This window comes from Hippopotamus amphibius, chromosome 3, assembly GCF_030028045.1.
Source record: "Hippopotamus amphibius kiboko isolate mHipAmp2 chromosome 3, mHipAmp2.hap2, whole genome shotgun sequence".
NCBI lineage: Eukaryota > Metazoa > Chordata > Mammalia > Artiodactyla > Hippopotamidae > Hippopotamus > Hippopotamus amphibius.
The window spans coordinates 42,518,019-42,536,725 of record NC_080188.1 but is presented as its reverse complement, the minus strand read 5'-3'; the positions used below and the strand labels follow the sequence as shown (position 1 = coordinate 42,536,725).

Genomic DNA, 18,707 nt, shown 5'->3' with positions numbered 1-18,707 from the left:
TATATCAATTAATTTAATTAAAAGTTGGTGAGAGACAGTCACAAGGAAATGCTGTGTTCATTGCATAATATGTAAAGCATCTTGCTGAGAAAATAAAAAGGAAATGTTGAATGGGTACGGCATGCTTGCTTTTGTATTCCTTTTCTCAGAAATCATACTTTTTGACCTGTGGCCTTGGCAACCAAGAGCTAACACATAAAGGCACAAGCAGCAGCCAAGGCCTTTTCTAGTTATGCCTGTGACACGGGGGTTATTTCATTTCTTTTCATGGCTTCCTCTTGGTTCCATATGAACTGTCTTAGAATGAATATGAGCTAAATAATTCAAATACACAGTAGACTTTGACTTGGGTTTTCTAAGCAATGCAAAACTTGTATGACAGCTAAGTGTGTTCCTCTCCCACATACATCTAGCATGATATGAATGCAAGGTATATTGTGGGAAAAAAATCATTAGTTAAGCCAAAGTGCTTACTTTAGAAGGGCATCTATCTGTCCTGAAGCCCTAAATATACCTATTACATGCAATGCATAGAGCAAACAACCTTGTATAAATGAGTAGTGTCAAATACAACTACATTGAGTATCAATCGCTAAAGATGCAAAGAAACTTGAAGACTGCTTTTGTAAATGGGCACCTAAAAAGTACTTTTGAGGTCTGGCTCAGACTCTATTGTAGTACTTGGGGTACGACCCTCCTCTTGTGGGTTTTCATTTTCTTTCTTCCTTCCCTCATTTGTTCTTTCATGAATACTAGCTGATAAACACTGATTCACTGGAAAAGACATGAGGCCAAACCTGAGCTGTTTCATTTTAATAAATTTGTATCAGTATCATTTGTTCTGTAGAAGTATTCTCTAAATGTTACTTTCTGTCTTAAAACCCTTCAACATCTCCCCACTACCTACAGAATAAAATTCACGTTCCTTAGGATCACAGCATGCTTTGCTAGTCATTGTCTGACCCCCTTCTCCTTCTCTCTTCTAATCTCCATCTACTCTCTACTCCTTGCAATTCATGACCCAGATTCACTACCTAATTTAGTTGTAGTGACTTCTTTCTCATATTCTAGACCCTATTCTTCCTTTCCTTTTAGCCAATAGCTCTCTCTCCTCTTCGAGTCTAACCTATTGTCATGGACTTGTTAGCTTGTCAGTTTCTCCATGACAGCGTAAAACGCTAACAACTATTCAGGTTGGCAGGAAATTGTGTCCTTTGTGTGGCCTAACTCTGGTGCGTATCAGAATTTCTCCACAATTAAGATCTTGAAGACCCACCAAGTGCTAAAGAGACCTTACTGTGGCTACGATAACTTGGTGACTGGGCTAGAACATCACTGTCCCCCAGCCAATGTCTGTAGTTACTGGACAGTTTCATTTCCTCTATCAGATCGTGACTCATTCCCTTGTTAAAATGCTCCCCAGAATTTCTGGGGACAGATAATAGGAAGAATTCTAATCATGTGGACTTCTTGGAATTCAAACTCACTATTGATTTTATTTCAAACCACAAAATTAGCATGCCATTAAGTACTGTATATAAAGAGCCACAAAAGCAGACCATTATCCACTCAGCTCCTCCTTCACTTCTTGTCCTCCACTTTGGAAAAAAGGTAAGAATTTTAGATACAAATTCAATGTATCCTCTTCTCATGTTTATTTCAAACTAAGTTGAGATATGGACAGAATATAATTGTTTAAAATATATCTCTAAAAATTAAAGTATTTAAGATAGTGCTAACACTATTTTCAGCACTTAGGTTGAAAAAATAGAAGTGCCTATAAAGATTTGATAAAAATTAAAATGACTGCATATGTTTTACAAGATTAACAAAATGTAGTAACAGTGACTGCTATTTTCTTTAGTACAAGACTAGTTAACAGGCTATATTAAAAGATCTCTTTCTTGAATTAACTATTTTTCAATTTGATTAAACATACCACAACCATAAAAGCAAACATTTAATTTATAGTATGGGAATTTGAATAATTATTATTGAGAAAGCATTAGCCAACAAATAGTTCATAGAGGTAGCATATTGAGTCGAGAAATGGGGAAAGTTATATATGCTACTTGCAATGTTTATAAACAATGTTTTTAGAGAAGAGTGTATTTGTCAAAATTATTTAGAACATCCAAATTCCCAGTGTATCATTTAGTTTATGATATTTTATAGATATTAAAATAGATACATGAAATACAGAATTAAGTTAAGAGAAACAAAATGTTTTACTTAGTAAAAAAATTATAGGTTGGACAGAGATGACCAGGAAACAAAAATAAGGAAAAATATGATATGAAAGAAAGAATAGCTCAAAGTGTATTAGTCAATAATGAAATTCTGGCTTAAAAATCTGTATATAAAATGCTAATTATAAAATAAAGAAAATGTAGTAATATTCTCCCTATTCGTAATAAACTCTAATAGAGTACCATACTCTTTTTTTGAGTCTTGGCAACAAAAAAATATTTAGAAATTTATAGACGTCTTAGGTAAATTAAAATTAATAAAGAATTAGCATCCGTGGGACTTCCTAGGTGGCGCAGTGGTTAAGAATCTGCCTGCCAATGCAGGGGACACGGGTTTGAGCCCTGCTCTGGGAAGATATCACATGCCATGGAGCAACTAAGCCCGTGTGACACAACTATTGAGCCTGTGCTCTGGAGCCCGTAAGCCACAACTATTGAGCCCATGTGCCACAACTATTGAAGCCCACGTGCCTAGGGCCCGTGCTCCACAACAAAAGAAGCCACTGCAATGAGGAGCCTGCACACCACAATGAAGAGTAGCCCCCACTCGCAGCAACTAGAGAAAGCCCATGTGCAGCAATGAAGACCCAACACAGCCAATAAATAAATAAATAAATAAATAAATTTATAAAAAAAAAGAATTAGCACCCACAAGAAAAACCTGGAAAAAAATTTTTTAATTTAGTTTGAAAATCTGGGATTGAAGATTGTGTGTCAAGGGATATTGGTGGCACAATCATTTTTTACAAGAACTTCTAGAAATGCAACTAAACCATCTGTTTAGTATACCTCGATCAAAAGTGATAACATATTTTATGTTATGCTCCAAGGCGAAGTAGCCTAGAGTGGAGATTGGGCAAAAGAGCCTGAACCCTTGATAAATCATCAAGCGATAAGTACACATTTTTACAGAGAGAAGATAAGCAGAGTATATGATCTCTAATATTAAGTGAGACAAAGGAGAAGAAACGGCATTAGGTGTGTGGGGATGAAGACAGAGAGGTGGGTATACATGAAGAAGAGACAATCCAATCAGTCCAAGGAAACATCTGGATAAGTGGAGCAAATAAAAGAAATGCTAAAATGAAAATGATGGTCTTATTGGAAATAAAGAGAAATGAATAAGTCAAATTTCATGGAAATCATTTAGTTTAGTAAAGATAAAAATAAAATATGATCTTCTTTGTATATATTTTCTTTGATCAGTTGCCTCTCAATAGAACTGAGTCTCCAACAGGACTGAGACCTTAATATTTTGTTCGCTGCTATAATCCCAGCACCTAAGCAACATCTGGCAATAAAAGGTGCTAAATCAATATTTTTGCATAAATGAATCAACTTATTATGTAAATATTTGTAACTTTTTTCCATCTTTCACAAAAGCCCTCGTAAGTACTGTGAATGAGATGAAAACAAGTGAAGTAGGATAGGGCTGTTAGCTGAAAATATCTGAATGGCTGGCAAGGAAATACATAAACTTGATTTGTAAAATTAAGGGGCCATAGTAGATTTTGACTGTGGTTATATGATAAAACTTCTATTAGCATTTTCTAAAGCACAGACATTTTCTTATTTTTTTTCTTTTTTTGGCCATGCCACGTGGCATGCAGGATCTTAATTCCCCAACCAGGGATCAAACCTGAGCCCTCTGCTGTAGAAGCGCAGAGCCTTAACCACTGGACCAGACATTTTTATTATACATTATCTTTGGTTGCTTTTAAAGGAAAGTAATCATATGTAAATAAGAGAATATATTAAATTGACCAGTAATATACCGTTTCCTCGTTTCCCCAATCATAGGACTTGGTAGCCATGAAGGTCCTCATCCTTGCCTGCCTGGTGGCTCTTGCCCTTGCAAGACAGGTAAGTACAGAAAAACATCTTGAAATAAACAAGACATAGTACTATCTGCTTATGTGTAGAAAATAGTATTACTGGCATTTTAAAGGTGTAAAAAAGGCAAGATTTCAGATTTTTTTTTTTTGACTTCTAAGAAAGTCATTTACATTCACTCACTAACTCTACAGTATCCTATAGGACCACAAATCTGGGTCAAACACTTTCTACAGTATTGTGCCACCAGTCCCTAAAGGAAAGGCAAACAAACCAATAAGCAGCAGACAAACAAGGAGAAACACACATAAGAACAAAAAAAATGAATAATATTGCAGAAATACAATTGCATGTGTGTGAGGTCTAGAAGAATATCTTTCTCCAGTGATGAAATATATGTATCTCTTACTCAAGGGCACTGGGCTGATTCGTATTTGTGTCTATTCAACAGAGGGTGCTACTCCAGAAGATGAAGTATCAGACAATAATCATAAACATTTTCATAGTAAAAAGTGTTCAATACAAATTAAAATATCTCATTTTCTGCTACCCATAAAAAAGTTCTTCATTAAGATAATATAAAAATGTACCAATAAAAAGTTACTAATTTTCTTTAGAACTTTTATTGAGATACAGTTAAAATACAATAAACTGCATACATTTAGAGTGTACAAGTAGGAATCCCAATCTCCCAATTCATTCCCCGCCAACCCTCCCTGTTTTCCCCACTTGGTGTCCATATGTTTGTTCTCTACATCTGTGTCTCTATTTCTGCCTTGCAAACAGGTTTATTTGTACCATTTTTTCTACATGCCGCATATATGTGTTAATGTACGATATTTGCTTTTCTCTTTCTGGCTCATTTCACTCTGTATGACAGTCTCTAAGCCCATCCAGGTCTCTACAAATGTCCCAGGTTCATTGCTTTTTACAGCTGAGTAATATTCCACTGTATGTATGTACCACATCTTCTTTATCCATTCATCCACTGATGGACATTTAGGTTGCTTCCATGTCCTGGCTATTGTAAATAGTGCTGCAGTGAACATTGGAGTGCATGTGTCTTTTCGAATCATGGTGTTCTTTGGGTATATGCCCAGTAGTTGGATTGCTGGGTTATATGGTAACTCTATTTTTAGTTTATCAAGGAACCTCCATACTGTTCTCCATAGTGGCTGTATCAATTTACATTCCCACCAACAGTGCAAGAACTTTCCCTTTTCTCCACACCCTCTCCGGCATTTACTGTTTGTAGATTTTCTGATGATGCCCATTCTGTTCGGTGTGAGGTGATACCTCATTGTCATTTTGATTTGCATTTCTCTAATAATTAGTGATGTTGAGCAGCTTTTCATGTGCCTCTTGGCCATCCATATGTCTTCTTTGGAGAAATGCCTATTTAGGTCTTCTGCCCATTTTTTGATTGGGTTGTTTGTTTTTTTGATATTGAGCTGGATGAATTGTGTATATATTTTGGAGATTAATCCTTTGTCTGTTGATTCATTTGCAAATATTTTCTCCCATTCTGAGGGTTGTCTTCTCATCTTGCTTATAGTTTCCTTTGCTGTGCAGAAGCTTTGAAGTTTCATTAGGTCCCATTTATTTATTTTTGTTTTTATTTCCATTACTTTAGGGGGTGGATCAAAAAAAATCTTGCTGTGATTTATGTCGATGAGTGTTCTTCCTATGTTTTCCTCTAGCAGTTTTATAGTGTCTGGACTTACATTTAGGTCTTTAATCCATTTTGAGTTTATTTTTGTGTATGGTGTTAGGGAGTGTTCTAATTTCATGCTTTTACATGTAGCTGTCCAGTTTTCCCAGCACCACTTATTGAAGAGGCTGCCTTTTCTCCATTGTATATCCTTGCCTCCTTTGTCATAGATCCGCTGAGCACAGCTGATCTCTGGGCTTTCTATCCTGTTCCATTGATCTATATATCTGTTTCTGTGCCAGTACCATACTGTCTTGATCACTGTAGCCTTGTATTATAATTTGAAGTCAGGAAGCCTCATTCCACCAACTCCGTCTTTCCTTCTCACGATTGCTTTGGCTAATTGGGGTCTTTTGTGTTTCCATACAAATCGTAAAATTTCTTGTTCTAGTTCTGTGAAAAATGCCATTGGTAATTTGATGGGGATTGCATTGAATCTGTAAATTGCTTTGGGTAGTATAGTCATTTTCACAATGTTGATTCTTCCAATCCAAGAACATGGTATATCTCTCCATCTGTTTGTGTCATCTTTGATTTCTTTCATGAGTGTCTGATAGTTTTCTGAGTACAGGTCTTTTACCTCCTTGGTTAGGTTTATTCCTAGATATTTTATTCTTTTTTTTGCAATGGTGAATGGAATTGTTTCCTTAATTTCTCTTTCTGATCTTTCATTGTTAGTGTATAGAAAAGCAAGAGATTTCTGTGTATTAATTTTGTATCCTGCAACTTTACCAAATTCATTGATCAGCTCAAGTAGTTTTCTGGTGGCATCTTTAGGGTTTTCTATGTATAGTGTCATGTCATCTGCCAACAGTGACAGTTTTACTTCTTCTTTTCCAATCTGGATTCCTTTGATTTCTTTTTCTTCTCTGATTGCTGTGGCAAGGACTTCCAAAACTATGTTGAATAGTAGTGGTGAGAGTGGACATTCTTGTCTTATTCCTGATCTTAGGGGGAATGCTTTCAGTTTTTCACCATTGAGAATGATGTTTGTTCTGGGTTTGTTGTATATGGCCAAAAAGTTACTAAATTTATAAGACATAAGAGCAATTACAAGTCTCTCAACAGACATGTAACATTTTTTTATTTCTCAAATTTGTGAAATAGCTCTGCATAAGGAAGGTAAAAATCAGGTAGGAAAAATGTTTAATAATGGGTTCACTATAAGAACTAAAATGGTGGGTTTTTTTCTCTATAGAAGGAAGAAAGTGTATCTGGTGAGGTAAGATATTTTTATTCAGAGAAAAATTTCCAACCATAAAGTAATAACACTTTCTGATGATCTATTAGAAGATTCAGCTTGATTTTTGATTTCCTTTTTTTCCTTTACAGATCGTGGAAAGCTTTTCAAGCAGTGAGGTAAGACCATGTTCATTCATAGGCAATTTCCCAAATTTAGAACAATAAAATACTGTACTATCTTTTTGTGTTACGTAAGGGCAGTTAAGACAATGTAGCTATGTTCCAACAGGTAACTGATGTAAATCTCCACTGTATATGTTTAAAGACAGAAAAATGTCTAGAAGATTTCATATTCTAGCAGTTTCTAAGTTGGCTTGTTACTTGAAATTGTGTTACTGTGCCCTGCTTTTTTTTTGTTTAATGAACTGTACAGTTCTCTTTTCTATCTTGAACTCTCTCTTTGTTAACCTCTTTCCCTGTTTTGACCTTTATTGAGCAATTTCTGTATCAGACTTTGACTAGGAGGTGTGGTACAAACCAGAAAGAGGGATGCTCATAGTAAAGAGTGGGCAGACATGCAAATGGACATGTTTTGCAATTATAATAGCAGTCTAGTAAATAAGAGGCAGTGAGAATTGGTATAGTCCTAAATCTGCCTGGAAGAGTCAGGTAGATCTTAACCCTTGCACCTTTCTTTTTGGGTCTGTCATCACCTGTTAGTTAAATGGTACATCAATACACTTTGTCTCTTCACAAAGTTTATAAGATCCTTAGGGGAGAGTATGTACTTCTTACAATTCATTTAAGCCTAAACACAAGGGAACTAAGAATGATTAACAAATGCATCAATGTTATTATCATATATTGTCAATGACTATTATTCTTTTAGAAATAGATGGGGGTATTAGAGATAATTTGTTGTCATAAGAAGGGAACAGGGTGATAGAGAGAAATTAGCATCTGTTAAATGACTCTTTTGGTACTATGCTAATTTTCTTTCCTGACTGCATCATCTGTCCTTTTATACAACAGATTTATTTAGAATAGTGTAACAAAGTTTCAGCAATTAAAATAATGATATTATCAAAGTGTCCACATTAACCTATTAAATGTGTTTATTGTCTGATTTTATGTTAACAAATAAGAATTGTTCATTAAAACTAAATCTGATTTTATTTTTTTTCCCAAAGGAATCTGTTACACACATCGACAAGGTAAAACCTTCATATTTAAATGCACACATTTTCAAAATTTCCTGTTTAATTTTTACAAATAATAACATTTCTTTATATGTGATTGTATTTTAGCAGAAAGTTGAGAAGTTTAAACTTGAGGAACAGCAGCAAACAGAGGTAATTTGTTCATGATTAGTATACTTTGAGAATTATTATGAAACATAACATGTACAAAAATATTTATAATAATTATGTTCAGTCTAACGAATGGTAACAATATAAACATGAGTGTAAGAAATTAAACTCTGACAAAGTGAAAATACGTTTAAAGACATAAACACATTTTTAAACACATAATCAACTTCCAGAGTTTAGAATAAATACCTAAGAATAACTGTTGATTTATTCATTTTACTAATGGTATACCTGTTTTCAATAAGTGCACATTGGTAGGAACATTTCTGGATTGGGGACTCTGATCCTCTTATTCTTGAGATGGATATGCTGATGAAAGAGAGTAGGGCAGCAGTGTGGCACAAATCCTAATATGACCATTTATCAGCTGTATAACCTTGTCTCCAAGTTTCTCTGTACCTCAATTTCTTCATCTGTAAATTGAGAATATTTATAAGCACCCAGGGTTGATGAGTTGGCACACAGTGAATATTCAATGACTTTACATTAGCATTCTGTAGCTTTTATACTCACTTTTATGAATTCATGAAGTTCTTAAAAGTATTTCCATTACACAGATGAAAGAAGTGAGGTACAGAACAATTGAGTACACACTTATGTGGCAGTATCACATAGTTTTTAAGTGGCAGAGCTTACTTAAAAATAAGGATTTGGGAACAACATAAAATTTTTTGTTACTCTTGTGGTAACATTTATCTAATTGTGATTTTTAAGCTTTCCTGTTTTACCAATAGAGCTGGATTGTTTGGCACTTACATCAAACATTTTCTAAATCAAAAAGAATTTACAAATTAATGCCTCTTTAAAGACTCAAGATTGCCACCTTCTACCAAGGGAAGTAGTGCTAGAAGTTTGCTGTTGTTAAGTAACTCCTTGAATTAAAGACAAATTAAGACTTACTTTTCATTAAAACAAACAAAAATAAACCTCGGAGTTATCCCTTTAAGTCATTTTAAAATAGATCTTCTTTCATCAAATGAAAACAATTTGAACTATTATCCCATTGTTGAAAAGTCTGTACCCTCTGAAGACCAAAGTTTATAGCTACAGCTCTGCAGGCAACTCAGGAAAAGGTGAAATAAATCTTGAAATCTCCAAACATAAATTTCTTTTGGCTCTGTGGATTCACCTATGAAGGAAGTGGGTTAATGAGAAATCCCTTAGTGAGCATTTTACTCATTAGTCTTCGCATGACCTCAAATAATTTCTTAACAAAAGTAAGTAAAAGATTTTCTTTCTCTCTTTTCAGTGAATTATGATTGCTCAAAAAAGAGGAGGCTAATTCATCATGAATGACAATTATAATTGAATTATGGACTCAAAGATTCTTTTTCCTTCTTTCCAGGATGCACTCCAGGATAAGATCCACCCCTTTTCCCAGCCACAGCCCCTAGTCTATCCCTACAATGGTCCCATCCCTTACCCTATCCTTCCACAAAACATCCTGCCTCTTGCTCAGCCCCCTGTGGTGGTGCCTTTCCTTCAGCCTGAAATAATGGAAGTCCCCAAAGCAAAGGAGACTATCCTTCCTAAGCATAAAGAAATGCCCTTCTCTAAATCTCCAGTAGAGCCCTTTACTGAAAGGCAGAGCCTGACTCTTACTGATCTTGAAAATCTGCAGCTTCCCCTGCCTCTGCTTCAGTCCTGGATGCACCCACATTCCCAGCCTCTTTCTCCTACCCTCATGTTTCCTTCTCAGCCCTTGCAGTCCCTTCCACAGCCCGTTTCTCAGCCCCAAGCCCTGCCTATTCCCCAGCAAGTGGTACCCTACCCACAGAGAGAGATGCCCACCCAGGCCCTTCTGTTGTACCAGGAGCCTGTAGTTGGTCCTATGCGGGGCCTCTACCCTATTATTGTAAGTCCAAATTTACTAACTGTGCTGTTTCATTTATGTTGTTTATATGATGTTAGAGTAATTGAGAGCTCTAGAATAAAAGAAACAAATGAATAATGAGTGGTTCCAAGATGCACATAGTTTAGTTCAGTGGTTCTCAACACTACCTACAAATAGAATAATAACCTGGAGAACTTTGCCCCCCACAAAATCTCAATGTCTAGGCTTACTCATGGAGATTCTGATATTGTTCTCTCTATGTAGAAGAAACTGAGTATTGGGAGGAAATAATTTCAGGGACTATGATTTAATTGGTCTGTTGAGAATTTAGATAAAGAGCATTAAGGTATACTAAAGCCAGAATTAAATTTGATAATCTCATTTGGCTGGAAATAACATACCTAAGAATCTTTGTTATTTTCCACAATTTTGAAGTTTTCCTTATGCACGATTATTTCCCCACATGACTCATTTCACATCTTGTTTTTGATATATGAACACACGAAGGCAAAATACGGAGGTGTTTATTTCAATACTCATGAAATTCTTAGGTAACATATTCCTGCCAAAAGGTGAATTGTATATTTATTCATTTATTTTTTAATTTTTAAGGTCTAAGAGGATTTCAAAGTTAATGCCCCCTCCTCACTTTTGGTAAGCTTTAGCAGTTTGGAGATGGACTGATCATTTTTATAGTTAATATCTTTTTACACTTCATTTTCCTGGATAAACCCCCAATAGTGGCAATTTCCATCAATATGCCAACATAATGATGAATTATCAATTTATTCTCAATGATTGACTATTATTTACTGACCTGAAATTATGTACCCTTTATATTTCAAATAATTCAAAATTGTATGTATGTGCTGTTGACAGATTTGATTGGTTTCTTTTAATTGCCTGTATCCTTAAGCTTGCTTATCATCATTTTTAGGAAAAACTGAAAATAATTTCTTCTACTTTTATGTAAACACTTTAGAGCTTATTTTAAAGAACAACTGCTTTCACATTTTTAACTTAGGCTTTATGAACTTTAATTATTTTTATCAGTTAAAGTTTGTGTATTGTCTTTTAATTCATGAGTGAAAATACAATTTCTTAGTCCAATTATAAGGCTTAAAAAGGGAATAGAATATAGTTTTGAGATTCTTAAGATACAAATCCTTTTGTGATCATGATCACGAACCTTCTATTGATTCAGTAGACATTTTAATAAAACAATTTCAATTGAGATGATATTTGGGCCTAGAGGAACTTTTATATGCCCCCAAGGTAGGGCACAACATGGTGCATTTACAATAAAATGTCTCATGTATTAGTCACACCAAAATTACACATGGGAAGAGAGGCAGAGTTATACTATATAACTAATTCTATATTTGTTCTCTACTCCACAGAATTGACTGTGACTGGAACTGTGGCAACTTTTCAATCCTTGCATCATGCTACCAAAATAATTTTTAAATAAGTCTATGTGGAAAAAAAATGAAACGTTACTCCTTTATTTATTTTATTCTTTATATAGCATTCATCTTAATTTGAATTTGACTCATTAAACTTTTACTATATTTTCAAAATTTTAATTCAGCAAATAGCATAAAGGTTGAATTTTAAGTTGGAATTACCATAAACATATCAAAAATATGTATAAAAATAATTTCTGGAATTGTGTTTATTATTAATTATTTAAGAATATCTTTCCTAACCAGTCATTTCAATAAATTAACCCTTAGGCATATTTAAGTTTTCCTGTCTTTATTATAATTTTTCAGACATAATTGGTCTGTTTTTAATTTAAATACAGATGAAGCTTCACTTGGTTGCCTGCCACCCACCTCCTGTGTGTGGCCCAGTTCCTAACAGGCCACGGACAGCTACCAGTCCGTGGCTCAGGGTTTGGGGACCCCTGAATTACATACTAGGGCATAAAACCTGGTTTCCTCAGAAACTGTGGAATAGTTGGTTAATGCTACTGTGATATGCGTAGGTTTAGCCCCCACTGGGCTGGAATTTTTAAAATGAGAAGCAGGAGATGAGAGAGAACTTGCAGATAAATTCTCCCTTCTTTTATTCTCTGTATATTATTCGGAGGTGGTCATTGCACAATAATCACCTTCTGTTTTTGATAGCTAAAAGAATTCAGAGGACCCAAACAGTTTATGCTAACAGAACAGCTTTATTACAAGCAGAAGACAGAGTACAACAACAGGAGAAGGATATGCATTGAGAGAGGTGTTGCGATCCCAGGAGCAAACTTCATTTGTCCTTCCATGGCTTGGTAGCAAAAGATATGTTTTATATTCACAAGTTAAACCATGATAGAGGGTGTGCAAAGCACCTCAATGCCAGGAAGCTCAAAAATATTTGTTGTGAGGATCTCTTACAGTAAGCTAGTCATGCAGGCATATTCTAGCTACATGACTAGCCTTAACCATTGAAAGCCAAACCCCAATTCTCTCCCCCTACTCCTAGATTCCACTGAAATCTGGTGCAAACCATATCTAGTTATTACTAAACAATGCTGACTGACTGATCTATCCTGCCCCTAGCAATTCACAGGCATATGGTTATAGAATATCGTTTACCTTCAGTTATTAAATATCATAGTGTTGGACAAGGGTCAGTAACTCTGGAGATAAGCATACAGTCAACCCAGACCAGCTGAGATTAACCCATGGTTATGCACTCCCTTTCTGGAAAAATCTTGTGTGCTGATAATCCTTCAGCTTGTAGTGAAGTTGTTATTGCATTGCTTTCATCTTTCCTTACCTCTATTTGCATAGGGACATGCATATACATAATTCATAATTGCTTCCAAAAAAATTTCAGTAAACAATCAAGCTAAATAGAAGCTGAAGTTGTAGACATTTATAAATACTTATTATAAAACACAAAATGAATAAACTATAAAATATTGTAACAAAGTTGATAATGAATTTAAAGAAATACTTATAACATGACAGAACATATTTTCTCTTTAATAATTACCAGTTAGATTGAAGAAATGCCTGAGTATTTGAGAGAACAAACATGAAAACTGATCTACCTATACTACAAACATATTGAATTTTCTGTATCAGTGACCATTGTGGGTGGAATTTTTTCCCCTCAAAATTTATGTTCAAGTCCTAAGCCCTGGTACCTGTGAATATGACCTTATTTGGAAATAGGGTGTTTGCAAATGTAATCAAGTTAAGATAAGGTCATAGTGGATTAGAGTGAGACTGAAATCCAATGACTGTGGTTCTTACAAAAAAAGGGAAATTTGGACAGAGACATACAGAGACATACACAGAGGAAAGATATCCGTGTGATAACAGAAGCAGAAATTGGAGTAATGCAATTATAAGACACAACTACAAATTATGGATGCCAAGGATTCTTGGCAACCACCAGAAGCACCCCAGAGGCAAGGAAGGATCTCTAGAGCCTTCAGAGGGAACATGGCTCTATACATTGATTTCAGTGTTCTAGCCTCTAGACTTTGAGAAAATAAATTCCTGTTATCTTAAGCTACCCAGTTCATGTTTTTTAGTTACAGCAACCCTAGGAAAGAAATACAATGAGATATACAAATTTTGGCTACATTTTGTTCAAAAATCAGTTGAAAATCTTTGATCAAATTATTTAAAAAATGGAGAACCAAAAAAGTTCTGCCTTCCTAACATTATTAAGAGCAAAGCTTGCAAATGGGAAGACATTGAAATTTATTCTTCATGGAAGACATTTTATAAAAATAATGGAAGCTCAAATAATGTACAAAATTTAATTTTGAACTTCTACAATTGCAATTTGGCATATCTTAAAATGTAGCTAGAATATTTTAATGGCTTTTGGATGAAGCAGTGACTGTATATTCCAAGCCAAGAGTATCATGATACTGCAATCCCTTATCTCTAAAAGGAGAGGTTCTTGAATCGAGCAGAGCAAATTAACATTCCTCTATTGATGCATGGACACTCAGGGAAACTGCAGTATAGTCACTTCTTCTAGGATTAGGACCTGAATGATCATAAACCGCTGAGGTGTGGGCTACCCACATCTGCAAAATAAGTCAGTCCATAGAAGAGTGATGGCGAAGTTTGAGCAAAAGTGTTAATGACCACCTTCAAGTTCCTAAATCCAACTGTACTCTACTCTTGCAATTTTTGTTTGCATGAATTAATAAATTCCTTTATTCTTTGCATTATTTTGTGATAATACTTATTTATGTCATGTGGAACCATAAGATTCCTGACAGAATAGAACCAAGTTTCCTTACCTCATGGTTCTATATTAGTGGATCTTTCACCACTTATAGCCATAAAGCTTGTATTTTGGAACAAATAAAATCCAAGATTGAGTTTTTGAACTATAAAATTAATGTTTTAGTTCATGATTTCATAACAAAATACCACAGGCTGAATGGCTTAAACAACAACCATTTATTTTTCACAGTTCCAAAGGCTGGTAGTCCAAGATCAAGATGCCAGAAGATCCCGTGTCTGATGAAGTCTCCCTTACTGGCTTGCTGACAGCTGTATCCTCACATGAGAGAGCAAAAGATCATCTCTCTCATATCTTTTCTTATAAGGGCACTAATCCCACTCATAGACATTCCACTCTCATGACCTAGTTACCTCCAAAGATGCCACCTCCAAATGTCATCACATTGGGGATTAAGGCTTCAATATATGAATTTGGGGGAGCACAAATATTTAATCTGTAGTGATTAAAATGACCTGAATTTACAAACTGGGTAGGTCTTGTGAAATTTAGGACAGTAAGATGCCAACTAATGAAAGTGAAATATATTGAAAGATATGGAAAATTTTGAGAACCTCCAGATCCCAAACACTCCTGAAAGTCTCACTATGCCCCTTTTTCATGATGAAATCATGATTTCTTTGTTTACTGTAGCTAATCATTACCTTAATTTCCCACTTCTCATATTTGCTTCACTATAACCAGGATTCCATCTTGATTTGAACTGGAAGTAGAAATCAAAAAGCCTAGAAAGTTCTTTACTTAATGTACAGCATAGTACATAGACTAGGGTCTTAAGGGCTGGATCTGGCCAATAAAGAGAAGGGGGCAGCATATTTCGTATTTAAAAACAACAACAACAAAAAAAACGAAACTAGATCATGCTAAAAAATCAGGAGATCTTACACACCAATACACATTTTTAGTTTCTCCTATGAGTCCCAATATTTGGTCACACTTGACCTGGGTACTCCTGCATGGCAACAATGGATTGGAAGGAGTAGTAGAAGAGGAATTCATACGTTCTTCGGTTCAGTGTCGGCACTATTTTTTCACAACTGTTTCTTTTACTCCCTTGTGTTGTTCATCAAGCTCTAGAAGGAAGTTTGGTGACCATAATCAAAATGGAAACATTTAAACATCTGTAAATAGATATACTGTCTTTGAATGGCCCATCACTTCCCTATGTCTATAGACAAAGCATAAATGACTCTCCTTTCAACTTTTCCATGAAGAATAAAACTTTTATAAAAATATTTTCTGCCTAATGACAGTTGACTGAAAACTCTAGGAAGAGGTGCAAAGTAATTGAGATTGGATTTCCAACCTCAGGGGAAATGGAAGGAGGCTAGTGTCCCCGAACCAAGTGATAATTGGTAAACTCTGAGGCAAGATGATAATTAAAAACTTCAAAGATATAGTGAATAGGGTAATTGTTCCATGAGAAATGGTCAAGCCAGAAGTGATCTCTGTGTGAAGCTAATTTGTGGGAAAACATTCAGATGTTTTTCTGAAGCCTTGAGAATGTTACAGAAAATATGGCTAAAAGTAATTAAAGTACGTGGGCCGAGCAACTGGGTGCAGGACGTCCTGCTTGTGCAGTGGAGTAGCAAGGGGTGCCGACTTAGGAATGCCGGGTCAGAGCAAGTTAGAAAGCTGCTTGCGCACGCACTGATTGTTCTTCTGCTGTTCTTGCAAAAGATCACTGCCCCCAATCATGTGAGGCCCTTTGTACAAAGAGAAATTTGGTTACTTCAAAGGAAACATTGATTGTGGGACGCAACTGGGAGCATAGGGACCTTATGCTATCTTACTTCCTGAATGCTGAAAGCTCAATTAAAGCAACGTGGGATGAATCAGCGGGGCTCTTGATCCTAGAGGTCTTGAGTCCCCCAGTCCCATCTTTCTCTTAAGTCTGTCTTTGTGTTTCTTTATGCTTTGCAGCACCCATCATTCACCCCGAGTTGCTGAGCTGGTCTCGGCACTCATTATTATATCCTTAGGAAAATTTAATGGCTGTCTTATCACATTGGTTTTTGATATATAAATACTAAAACATTCTGGTGAACAGAATTTGTCTGCTGAACAGAACTCTGACTTGAGCTACTACTAGAAAGAGTGATGATTCACCCCACCTGCTATTTATAAATAAGAATCAGTCTGTGGATCTATATCCCTGGAATGAAGGGAACATCAAAATTCTATAGGAAAGATCATACTGTAATATCATATTTCCAACTCTGGTCCTTGCCTTCAGACTATGAATTTTGGGCATTTACCTGGATAAAGGGAAATATCTGATCTTCTAAAGGGAACTTCTGACTCTGGGATCCATGCTCTTTCTTACCGCTTATTACTTAGAATGGAGAACATCCTGATAATCTATTGTTCGTGTTGAGATTTATTTGAGTCAAGTAATATTTTGTGCTGCCACCCAAGTTTGCCTCCTTTCAAGCCAAGTGATAGTCTAAACCATTTATGATAAGTCCTTAGTTAAGAGTGTACAGTTCGACTGGATAAACTTAGAAACTGGTCTAATCCCCATAATACCTCCCTGATGTATGGAATAAGGAGATAAAAAAAAAATACAAAATAGAAACCATTCTTGTGTCTCTTCTATAATAAAATAATAATTTTGCATCTCTGGGGGAATTACAACAACTGTTAAACACTAAAAGATGCAAAGAGTAGAAGATAGTAAATTACATCATTATTCTACTTCCCCATTTGGTCTTTGAAATAGCTTCTTGGAGAATAATAGATTATTTCAAATTTAATGAGGTTATGACATCTATTACAGGTGGTATTTTAAATGTGGTACATGTCAGATAAATTTCTGATACTTATTTTACAGCTAGTAAATGCATCTTTTTTTATTCTGACTTAAAAACTAAAGAAAAAGAAGAAAATACCAGAAACAGTTTGCTTTCATCTTAAAAAAAAAATCTTTCTTTCGCATGGGACAGTTTTTAAGGACAAGTCTACTCTGGTCTTGCACCACAGTTTAGTCTACAGAAAACATGACTGTTTTACTACACTATGGTTCATCATGCATTCACTAAAGTGATTGCATTATTCCTATAGGATTTACTACACATGAAGGTGTGTTTTGTTGATTCATTGGGAACTATCATGATGACAGAAGCTGGGAGACAGATTTTATGAAGACATAAGGATCTTTACCCTCCATTAATTTCCTGCAGTTCTAGTAGTCTGAGTATGTTGACAAACATTCTCTAGATTGAATAACATGTACTTCTTAACACAGACAAGGCAGGGGACCCAAATGCTAAATGGCTTTATAAAAAATTTTTCAGGGCTTCCCTGGTGGCACAGTGGTTAAGAATCCTCCTGCCAGTGCAGGGGCCACAGGTTCAGTCCCTAGGCTGGGAAGATCCCACATGCAGTGGAGCGACTAAGCCTGTGTGCCACAATTACTGAGCCTGTGCTCCAGAGCCTGCAGGCCACAACTACTGAGCCCACATGCCCCAACTAATGAAGCCATGGGCCTAGAGCCCGTGCTCTGCAACAAGAGAAGCCACCACAATAAGAAGCCCCCACACTGCAATGAAGAGTAGCTCCCCTCGCCGCAACTAGAGAAAACCCCATACACAGCAATGAAGACCCAACACAGCCAATATAAATAAGTGAATAATAAAAAAATAAATCTTAAAAATTTTTTTTCAAGGCAAAAAAAAAACATGTTTGAATGTTATGTATACATATATGCATAATCAATAAGAAATGGAACAACTGATAGCTATCTAGATGGTCTAAGCCGTGGTACAAGAGACCTTGTTACCTGTGTTTTTGACCTGGGGGATACAAGCTTCTTAAAGAGTCATGAAAGATTGCGTTGGTTGAGAAGCCTAGAATCAACCCTAGAAAGTAAATTTCACCTGAGGCTTTGAATGTATCAGAATAAGCAACTATTTTCATTTTGAGAAATAACTCCTCATTAGAGTTTTAGAGGACACTGAACAGCTCACCATGAATACTCTGTTACAGGACACACACTCTGTGTGTCCTGTGCTAACCCTTTAAATGGTTATTATCTAATTAATCTAGATATAAACTCAAGTATAATCAAATGAATTGGGCCTAAACAAGTCCTGATGGTATAAGTAAACAGCTTAACCTGGTTGTTCAAATTCCCAATGCACCCACAACTGCCATGCTGCTGTTCCCTTCTGCAGCCACACCTATGTTCTCATAGAAAATATGCTATAAAGAGCTGACTTCAAATGAAAGATCTTAGACCCAGTTTATAATCCAGCAGC

At 35.7% G+C, this 18,707-nt stretch overlaps 1 protein-coding gene across 1 annotated transcript; it reads left to right on the top strand.

Moving 5' to 3' along the window:
• Window positions 1-1,518: 1,518 nt before the first annotated feature.
• Window positions 1,519-12,464, top strand: CSN2 (casein beta). Its single transcript, XM_057726918.1, has 8 exons — window positions 1,519-1,611; window positions 4,050-4,112; window positions 6,992-7,015; window positions 7,126-7,152; window positions 8,166-8,189; window positions 8,286-8,327; window positions 9,691-10,200; window positions 12,312-12,464. Exons 1-8 carry the CDS (start codon window positions 1,519-1,521, stop codon window positions 12,462-12,464), a joined length of 936 nt encoding a protein of 311 aa, XP_057582901.1.
• The last annotated feature ends 6,243 nt before the right edge of the window (window positions 12,465-18,707 follow it).

Excerpts from the sequence above, each read along its gene's own strand:
- CSN2 (XM_057726918.1), top strand. The coding sequence starts at position 1,519 with ATGCCATTAAGTACTGTATATAAAGAGCCACAAAAGCAGACCATTATC. Across the intron at positions 4,113-6,991 it reads CTCTTGCCCTTGCAAGACAG|AAGGAAGAAAGTGTATCTGG; the intron begins GTAAGTACAGAA and ends TTTTCTCTATAG. Across the intron at positions 7,153-8,165 it reads AAAGCTTTTCAAGCAGTGAG|GAATCTGTTACACACATCGA; the intron begins GTAAGACCATGT and ends TTTTTCCCAAAG.